This window comes from Rutidosis leptorrhynchoides, chromosome 4 (assembly GCF_046630445.1).
Source record: "Rutidosis leptorrhynchoides isolate AG116_Rl617_1_P2 chromosome 4, CSIRO_AGI_Rlap_v1, whole genome shotgun sequence".
Lineage (NCBI taxonomy): Eukaryota > Viridiplantae > Streptophyta > Magnoliopsida > Asterales > Asteraceae > Rutidosis > Rutidosis leptorrhynchoides.
The window spans coordinates 254674928-254685859 of record NC_092336.1 but is presented as its reverse complement, the minus strand read 5'-3'; the positions used below and the strand labels follow the sequence as shown (position 1 = coordinate 254685859).

Sequence of the window (10932 nt, the reverse complement as noted above, 5' to 3'; positions counted from 1 at the left end):
ATTTCTAATTTTGTAAAAATATATTGTTTTTGTAATAAGTGTTAAAATATATATATATATATATATATATATATATATATATATATATATATATATATATATATATATATACATATATACATATATATATATATATATAACTAACAAATAAACATAAAAACTGAAACAGGCCAGATTAAATTCGAAGCCCAAAACAATTATTAATTAAATTCGTGACTGGGCCGAACCGTTCCATTTCCCAAAGCCTTAGAGTCCCCAAATCAATTCCCTTATAGGAAGAAGGGACCACAGCCGGAGGATATGTGGGAAACGTTTAAGCAAGTTAAGATTAATTTGCCCCTTCTTGATGCTATTAGGCAACTCCCGTACTATGCTAAGTTTTTGAAAGACCTTTGCACTCAAAAGAGGAAGCAAAGGGCGTCTTTACCCAAGAATATGGAGCTAACCGATCACCTAAGTGCGGTTATTTTCGGTACACTCCCACACAAGTTTAAGGACCCGGGGACCCCATTGATAGCGGTGAATGTAGGAAACGTGAATGTGAAAAAGGCGTTGTTGGACCTGGGAGCGAGTATTAACATCTTACCCTTTTGTCTAGTTGACCGTTTTGAATTATGTTTAATGAAAAGAACCGACATAATTATTCAACTAGAAGACCAATCGATTAAAACTCCTAGGGGAATGTTAGAAGATGTGATAGTGAAAGTAGAGGACTTCTACTACCCGGTTTACTTTGTTATGATGGATATTGAACCTAAGAATAGAGATGTATAACCCACTATAATCTTGGGGCTCCCATTTTTAGCACCATAAATGCCCATATAAATTGTAGAACGGGTGCCATGGACATATCATTTGGAAACCTAAAGATGATGATTAATATCTTTAATTTTCTTCATGCCCCACATGTCTATGAATGTTACCAAGTAGACATAGTTGATGAGAAAGTGGAGAAAAATGCTTCCCATTTGATAACAAATGATCTAGTGGAAGTATTTTGTTTAGGTGATGAGGATGATACTGAGTTTGAGGAAGTTAAGGCAGTTGAGCTAGCTATAGCAAGTACAATGGACTCTAGGTTACCACTGTAGACTCATAAATATGAACCACTACCTTAGTCCATAGATACTAACACGAAGCCTTCATTGGAATCACCACCGACCCTTAAGCTTAAACCGTTACCATCCCATTTAAAGTATGCATTTTTGGGTACTAATGGCACTTTGCCAGTTATTATCGCATCAGATTTGACAGGTGTGCTGGAACAAGCTTTAATGGAGGTGCTTAATAAGTACAAGGCTGCGGTGGGAAGGACAATGGCTGATTTAAAAGGGATAATTCTCTCTATTTGTATGCATCGTATTGTTACAAATCCCGAGATTAAACCTGCTCATGATACTCAACGAAGGTTAAACCCGAATATGCAAGAGGTGGTAAAGAAAGAGGTTCTAAAGTGGTTGGATGTAGGGATCATTTTCCCTATTTCACATAGTCAGTGGGTGAGTCCCACTCAAACAGTGCCAAAGAAAGCGGGAATCACGGTCACAACTCTTCCCTTGACGGGTTGGCGGGTATGTATTGATTATAGGAAGTTAAATTTGCGACCTCAAAAGACCATTTTCCTTTGCCGTTTATTGATCAAATCATTGAAAAGTTATCGGGTCAAAAGTTTTATTGCTTCTTGGACGGGTATTCAGGATACAACCAAATACCTATCCATCCTAACGACCAACAAAAAATAACTTTTACTTGTCCATATAGAACTTATGCCTTTAGACGAATGCCTTTTGGTTTATGTAATGCACCTGCTACTTTTCAAAGGTATATGATGAGTATTTTCTCAGCGTTAATAGGCGAGTCATTAGAAATATTCATGGACGATTTATCAATTTTTGGAAAGTCTTTTAAGTCATGTTTGAACATGTTGGAGAAAGTTTTAAAAAGGTGTACCGAGACTAACCTTGCCTTTGTTGGGAAAAGAGTCATTTCATGGTAATGGAAAGGGTTGTTTTAGCACAAATTGTGTCGAAAAGGGGATTTGAAGTAGATAGGGCAAAGGTGCAACTTATCTCAACGTTGCCACCACCGACCAATGTTAAGGAGGAGATCATTCTTGGGTCATGTGGGTTTCTATCGTAGGTTTATTAAAGACTTTAGTGTTATCTCTAAACCATTATGCAATTTATTGTTGAAAGATGCACCCTTCGACTTTGATGACCAATGTAAGGAGGCTTTTAGTACCCTGAAGCGTAAGTTGACCGAGGCACCTATTTTGCAATCACCCGATTGGACCAAAACCTTTGAGATTATGTGTGATGCAAGTGACTATGCAGCTGGGGCTGTTTTGGGGCAAAGGGTAGATCGGAAGACCGTGGTGATTTATTATGCTAGTAAGACCTTTTCAGACGCCCAAGTGAACTACACCACAACTGAGAAGGAATTATCAGCAGTATTATTTTCCTTAGACAAGTTTAGATCATATTTGTGGGGACTTCCTTAGACAAGTTTAGACACTTGCTAGAGAAAAAGGAGACCAAGCCTAGGTTGATTAGGTGGATTTTGTTGTTACAAGAGTTTGACTTGGAGATAGGGGATAAGAAAGGGGTAGAGAATGTAGTAGCGGACCATTTGTCTAGGATACCTCCAGCTCTGTGACGCCCCGTACAAAACCATCGTGTACGATTCGTCAACAACAGGATCTTTACACGGTCAATTACTACATGCTGTTTGAAAACCAGTTTTGCATTCATAAAAAGATAGCGTTTACAAAAGATAACGTGACACAAAGGTCGATACAAAGTCATTATTTGAAAATAACATAAGTTACGAATGCAAGATAAAAGTTCCATGATTAAGATATCTCTAAGTAATGCAGCGGAAATCTAACACAGCAGGTCCATAACAGCAAGTCTATAACACCAAGACAGCAAGTCTGACAGCGGACGCAACATCGTCTAAGCACCTAAGAATTACACGCTTAAAGGTCAACACGAATGTTGGTGAGCTATACTTTGTAATCAGTAAAATAATGTAGACCACGAGTTATCGTATCCAAAACAGTATGAAAAGTATATGCTTATCCGTGGGCACCCGGTAACTAACTTAACGTAATAGTAATACCCCCTAAAAGTACACTTGGCGAGTGCATATGTCCTTGAAGTATCAAACACCCGTTAAATACTAGCGCGACTAGCCCGAGTGGGAATGTCAAACTCTATGGATCCATATCTAATATTCGCGTTCACAGTTCAGAAACCAATGATTAAACGTTACCGAGCTAAGGGGAATCTTTATGCCGTTATATTACCCACACATATGTAAAGTTTAAGTACTCGTGTCTAGTATGTAAAAAGTAAAAAGTGCATGTATTCTCAGTCCCAAAAATAGTAAAAAGTAGTAAAGGGATGCTATAACTCACAGTGAATAAGCAGTAAAAGTCGATATGAAACGTATGCAGGTAGTAAGTCGGTCTGAAAGGTCGTCAACCTAAGTCAATGGTCACTAGGTTAGTATGTTGTCTCAATAAGTTTAAAAGTGAATAAATTAAATTTAAGTGTCATCATCGACATCATCATTATCATCATCATTCATCAATACTAAGGTAAGTTTAACAAGAATAGAGATCGAAACAAAAGGCTGAATTCGGACAGCTGTTACGACCTCTATACAAATTGAAAAGATGCATAGTCAGTGGCTATGGCTCAGTATGTTAGTCCTCTAATCTCTGACCAATTTTCAGAACATAACTCATCTTCGTTTGACCGTGGCGACGGTTTAAGTGCGAGTAGGTCAGAAATTTCAGCACAACGTTACAAGGGCGCAGTGACTTTCGGAAGGCCATAAATCCTAAACCATATATCGGATTAAGTTGAGGCCTAAATGAAAAGTCATCTACTCAAAACAAACCATCTGAAAATTATTTTTCCAGAATCCCAGGAGTCTGATCAGACCCCGGAAAACAGCAAACAAGTGCTCCAGTGAGGTTCTTGGTGCTTGATGCTCATCACGGTTCTCATCCTTGATGCTTGTAAGCTTCAAGTGTACAACTCTTTGATGTTTTAGCATCATTTTAACCAAGGTTCAACCATCAACACACAATTAAAAGTAAAATCTATCATTCTACAAGTTTTGAACATCAAGATTGCCTCTTTATTGCATGAATCCAATAAAGCTTCAACCTTTATCCATTTTACAAAAGTTCATGCATCTATAACATACGTGATGATGAAGACTTGATCTTTATCATCAAAACAAACACAAAAAGGTTCCAAGTAAGTGAGATCTACAATAATAACTTAGATCTCAAGTATTAAGAAAACCCTAAGCAAGAAAGCTTGGATTTTTACAAGATTAATGAGACCATAAGCTAGAAAGCTAATATCTTTAATAAAATAATGAAAGTAATGAGACCATAAGCTAAAAAGCTAAGATCTTTAACATAATAATGAAACCCTAAGCTAAAAAACTTGGATATTTAGTGTTCTTGAAGATCTTGAAGCATAAAGCTTGGATCTTTAAGATACATGAAGATTACAAACACAAGTTTGAATCTTTATAACAAAATAACAAGATTAAAGCTAAAAAGATTTAGATCTACAAAATAAATGAAGATTCAAAGCTAGAAAGCTTGAATCTTCCATGTTCTTGAAGGATTCAAACCCAAGTTTGAATCTTTAAGATATAACAAGATCAAAAGCTAAAAGCTAGATCCATAAAATGATGATGATGATGTCGTGTGGATGAAGGGAAGAAGAAGAAGAAATAAATCAAAATCTTACACTTTTTAGAGTGAGAAAGACTAGAGAGAGAATTAGAGAGTAAGTGTATGTAATTTGTAAATGAGAGCAAGTGTGAATTGTGAGGAAATAGCTTGGTATTTATAGGAAATGAGGGTAGTGGGGAGTGTAGTGACCTGAACTTTTCCATGTTTATATATATTAAATAAAATTGTTATTTACATGATTAAGTGTTTCCAACATGTTAACAATCAAACTTGTTAAGACTTGATTAACTGAAAAAGGTTTTATATAGACAATTGACCACCCAAGTTGACCGGTGATTCACGAACGTTAAAACTTGTAAAAACTATATGATGACATATATATGATTATATATATAGTTAACATGATATTATGATAAGTAAGTATGTCGTTAGGTATTTTAACAATGAGTTATATACATAAAATTGAGTTTATTTAATTAAGAAACTCGAAACGATATATATAACGATTATCGTTATAACAACGTCTTACTAAATACATATGAATCATATTAAGATATTTGTACACTATGTTTAATCATGATAAATGATAAGTAAAAATTTCATTAAGTGTATTAACAATGAACTACATATTTAAAAACAAGACTACTAACTTAATGATTTCGAAACGAGACATATATGTAACGATTATCGTTGTAACAACATTTAACTGTATATATATCATACTAAGATATATTAATATATCATAATAACATGATAATGTAATAATTTAACATCTCTTTAGATATAATAAACAATGGGTTAACAACATTTAACAAGATCGTTAACCTAAAGGTTTCAAAACAACATTTACATATAACGACAAACGATGACTTAACGACTCAGTTAAAATGTATATACATGTAGTGTTTTATTATGTATTCATACACATTTGAAAGACTTCAAGACACTTATCCAAATACTTCTACTTAAATAAAATGCTTACAATTACATCATCGTTCAGTTTCATCAACAATTCTACTCGTATGCACCCGTATTCGTGCTCGTACAATACACAGCTTTTAGATGTATGTACTATTGGTATATACACTCCAATGATTAGCTCTTAGCAACCCATGTGAGTTACCTAACATATGTGGGAACCATCATTTGGCAACTAGCATGAAATATCTCATAAAATTACAAAAATATTAGTAATCATTCATGACTTATTTACATGTAAACAAAATTACACATCCTTTATATCTAATCCATATACCAACGACCAAAAACACCTATAAAAACTTTTATTCTTCAATTTTCTTCATCTAATTGATCTCTCTCAAGTTCTATCTTCAAGTTCTAAGTGTTCTTCATAAATTCTATAAGTTCTAGTTTCATAAAATCAAGAATACTTCTAAGTTTGCTAGCTTACTTCCAATCTTGTAAAGTGATCATCCAACCTCAAGAAATCTTTCTTATTTATAGTAAGATATCTTTTTAATACAAGTTAATACTCATATTCAAACTTTGATTCAATTTCTATAATTATAACAATCTTATTTCGAGTGGAAATCTTACTTGAACTTGTTTTCGTGTCATGATTCTGCTTCAAGAACTTTCAAGCCATCCAAGGATCCTTTGAAGCTAGATCTATTTTCTCATTTCCAGTAGGTTTATCCACAAAACCTGAGGTAGTAATGATGTTCATAGCATCATTCGATTCATATATATAAAACTACCTTATTCGAAGGTTTAAACTTGAAATCACTAGAACATAGTTTAGTTAATTCTAAACTTGTTCGCAAAAAAAAGTTAATCCTTCTAACTTTACTTTTAAAATAAACTAAACACATGTTCTATATCTATATGATATGCTAACTTAATGATTTAAAACCTGGAAACACGAAAAACACCGTAAAACCGGACATACGCCGTCGTAGTAACACCGCGGGCTGTTTTGGGTTTGATAATTAAAAACAATGATAAACTTTGATTTAAAAGTTGTTCTTCTGGGAAAATGATTTTTCTTATGAACATGAAACTATATCCAAAATTCATGGTAAAACTCAAAATGGAAGTATGTTTTTCAAAATGGTCATCAAGACGTCGTTCTTTCAACTGAAATGACTACCTCTTACCAAAACGACTTGTAACTTATATTTCCGACTATAAACCTATACTTTTTCTGTTTAGATTCATAAAATAGAGTTCAATATGAAACATCCTCAACCAACAGACCAAAGTTAATAATGGTCAATGGTGTTTCCGCCGAGGAAGCAAAATATTGGGAAGATTACCAATTTTCCGATGAATCGGATCCCGATGAGGATTCTGATGATGTTATAGAAATTACATCGACCCAATTTAATAAAGCGAAAGAAAATAATAAGGGAAAGGTATAAAAATAGAGAAACCCGATTCCAACCCCGATGAACTTTATATGTATCGGCAACGTCCGTATTTCCTAAATTGTAACAATAACCCGGGAACCTCTAAACCACCAGGTTTTTCTAAACCATTGTGGAAAACGACTGCTCATATCAGAGGACCATCATATATCCCTAGAAAATTAGGAAAACAAATCAAGTCCGAAGAAGAAGAAACCAGTGATTCAGATTAGAGGGTTGTAATCATGTTGTGTATTATATGTATTGTAGTGTGCTTGTCCTTTTATGTTCTATGTAGAAATTGCTTGTATTGTTTGTTAATTATCTTTTACGAATCTAATCCTTGTCTATTTTACAGTATAAAAACAAAATGGATGTTAAGGATAGACAACCGAATATTTTAGAAGACCTACCAGAGGATATGATTGAGGAAATCTTGTCTAGAGTAGGTCAGAATTCATCAGCACATTTAGTTATGGCGAAATTAACTTGTCAAACATTTGAAAGACTTTCCAGAAATGCCTTAGTTTATAAAAGACTTTCCTTTGATAGGTGGGGTATATCACATTAGGGAGACCGTAAGTTACGCCGTGTTTTCTTTAAAGCGTTAAATGCGGGGAACCCAAATGCAATTTTACGCTACGGGTTAAGAACCTATTTTGACTCAACATATCCCAACATAGGATTTCGTGAGTTCGAAAGAGCTTCTAACATGCAACATAAAGAAGCATGTTATGCTTACGGGTTAATAATGTTCGCTTCTCATTAAATTGAGAAAAAGAACATTGGGTTGCAACTTTTAAATAAAACGTTCCCACAAGTAACGGACTCGGTAGTTGAGATGAGAAACAAGGTTTTTTGATTGTTACGGGGCTGTTAGGAATTACGAAACCCTCGTCCTTTTGACGACATTACAACATGCTACCTAGCCAATGGTCATAACGGTTACTTTCCACAAAACCAAGGAATGGAAGTCGTCTTAGTAAAACCAGAATGCATGACTTGTTTCTGGACTTATGAATTTTGTGTCTTTATTTCTTTTGCTGAACAACTTGCGTATTAACTAGAATTGCCTTTATAGCTGCCGAGTAGCAATGTTATTATGTGTTATATTTCATCCTATATGTATAATAGCGGTATTGTAAGTTGTAATAATTTGTATAAAGTATGAACGCGAAATTTTATTGTAATAAGTTTTTCATATAGAAGCATAGTAGTTGAGTTGTATAGTAGCTAGTAAGTATGAACTTAACGGGTAGGTACTACCCGAATTAAAACTATAAAATGCTAATATGAAGAAAAAAAGCTTTTATAAATAAGTTCATATAATGCTACGAAATACTATTGACTACTCTTAAATTCTATATGATTAACTCAATTCTTTCGGCTATTTTTGAAGGAAATGGCACCGGCAACTCATCAGAACTTGAACATGAGTGAGGAAGACTTCCGTGTTTTCCTTGCAGCAAATATAGTCGCAGTACAGGCTGTGATGCAAAATAACAGTACTCTGGATCTAGCAGTGGAACTAATTCCACAAGAAATCGTGTAGGATGCTCCTACAAAGAATTTACTGCCTGCAAACCTTTGGAATTTGATGGAACCGAATGACCAATTGGATTGAAACGGTGGACCGAAAAGGTCGAATCGGTGTTTGCCATAAGTAAGTGTACTGAAGAGTACAAATTTAAGTACGCTACCCATACCTTCATAGGTACGGCGTTAACATGGTGGAATACCTATCTCGAGCAGGTAGGACAAGATGCTACTTACGCACTACCATGGTCAGCATTCAAGCAATTGATGAACGAGCAGTATCGTCCCAGAAACGAGGTCAATAAGCTCAAGGTTGAGCTTAGAGGATTACGAACGCAAGGTTTCAATATCACCACGTACGAACGACGATTCACAGAATTGTGCCTATTGTGTCCCAGAACGTTTGAAGACAAAGAAGAGAAGATCGACGCATTTGTAAAAGGGTTACCGGAAAGAATTCAAGAAGATGTGAGTTCACACGAGCCCGCCTCCATACAAAAGGCAAGTCGAATGGCTCACAAATTAGTGAACCAGATTGAAGGAAGGATTAAGGAACAGATGATCGAAGAGGCTAACATGAAACAAGTCAAGAGAAAGTGGGAGGAAAACAATGACAAGAGTCACCAATACAACAACAACAATCACAACCACAATCGCAATAACTATCCCAATAACCGCAACATCAATCGCAACAACAACTTCAACAAACGTCCCAACAACAACTACAATAATCGTCCCAACAACAATAACAACCGCAATAACAACAATAATCAGAAACAGCAATGCCAAAGGTGTGAAGAGAATCACCCGAGGTTCTGCACAACATTTTGCAATAGGTGTAAAAGAAATGGTCATAGCACGACAAAGTGTGAGGTCTACGGACCAATGTATAACAGAACTAAAGGAACAAATAATGCCGGAACGAGTAATGTTGGAACAAGTAGTGTCGGAGCAAGTACTGCCAACGTAGTCTGTTATAAATGTGGAAAATCGGGCCACATTATTAAAAATTGCCCAAATCAGGGGAATACTAATGGGCAGGGCCGCGGAAGAGTTTTCAATATTAATACGGCAGAAGCGCAGGAAGACCCAGAGCTTGTTATGGGTACATTTCTCATTGACAATAAATCTGCTTATGTTTTATTTGATTCGGGTGCGGATAGAAGCTATATGAGTAGAGATTTTTGTGCTAAACTACGTTGCTAACTGACGCCCTTGGATAATAAATTTTTACTCGAATTAGCAAATGGTAAATTAATTACAGCAGATAATATATGTCTGAATCGAGAAATTAAACTGGTTAGCGAAACATTTAAGATTGACTTGATACTAGTAGAGTTAGGGAGTTTTGATTTGATAATCGGTATGGACTGGTTGAAAGAAGTGAAAGCAGAGATCGTTTGTTACAAAAATGCAATTCGCATTATACGAGAAAAAGGAAAACCCTTAATGGTGTACGGAGAAAAGAGCAACGCGAAGTTAAATCTTAATAGTAACCTAAAGGCACAAAAACTAATAAGAAAAGGTTGCTATGCTGTGCTAGCACACGTAGAGAAAGTCAATTCCGAAGAAAAGAACATCAATGATGTTCCCGTCACAAAATAATTTCCCGATGTATTTCCGAAAGAATTACCGGGACTACCTCCACACCAATCCGTTGAATTTCAAATAGACCTTGTACCGGGAGTTGCACCAATAGCTCGTGCTCCATATAGACTCGCACCTAGCAAAATGAAGGAACTTCAGAGCCAATTACAAGAACTTTTAGAGCATGGTTTCATTCGACCAAGCACATCACCGTGGGGAGCTCCTGTTTTGTTTATCAAGAAGAATGATGGTACATTTAGGTTATGTATCATCTACCGAGAGTTGAACAAACTTACCATCAAGAACCGCTACCCACTACCGAGAATCGACTAATTATTTAATCAACTACAAGGCTCGTCAGTTTATTCGAAAATTGATTTACATTCTGGGTATCATCAAATGCGGGCGAAGGAGGATGATATTCCAAAGACTGCTTTTAGGACGCGTTACGGTCATTACGAGTTTATGGTTATGCCATTTGGGTTGACTAACGCACCAGCTGTGTTCATGGACCTCATGAACTGAGTGTGTGGACCATACCTTAACAAGTTTGTCATTGTTTTCATCGATGACATACTTATTTACTCGAAGAATGATCAAGAGCACGAAGAACATTTGAGAAAAGTACTAGAGTTGCTGAGGAAAGAAAAACTGTACGCTAAGTTTTCAAAGTGTGCATTTTAGTTGGAAGAAGTTCAATTCCTCGGTCACATAGTAAAC

General features: G+C 35.6%; 1 protein-coding gene across 1 annotated transcript; it reads left to right on the top strand.

Annotated features, from left to right (window-relative positions):
• Positions 1-300: 300 nt before the first annotated feature.
• LOC139841574 (uncharacterized) lies at positions 301-774 on the top strand. Its single transcript, XM_071831789.1, has one exon. It carries the CDS (start codon positions 301-303, stop codon positions 772-774), a length of 474 nt encoding a protein of 157 aa, XP_071687890.1.
• Positions 775-10932: the final 10158 nt, after the last annotated feature.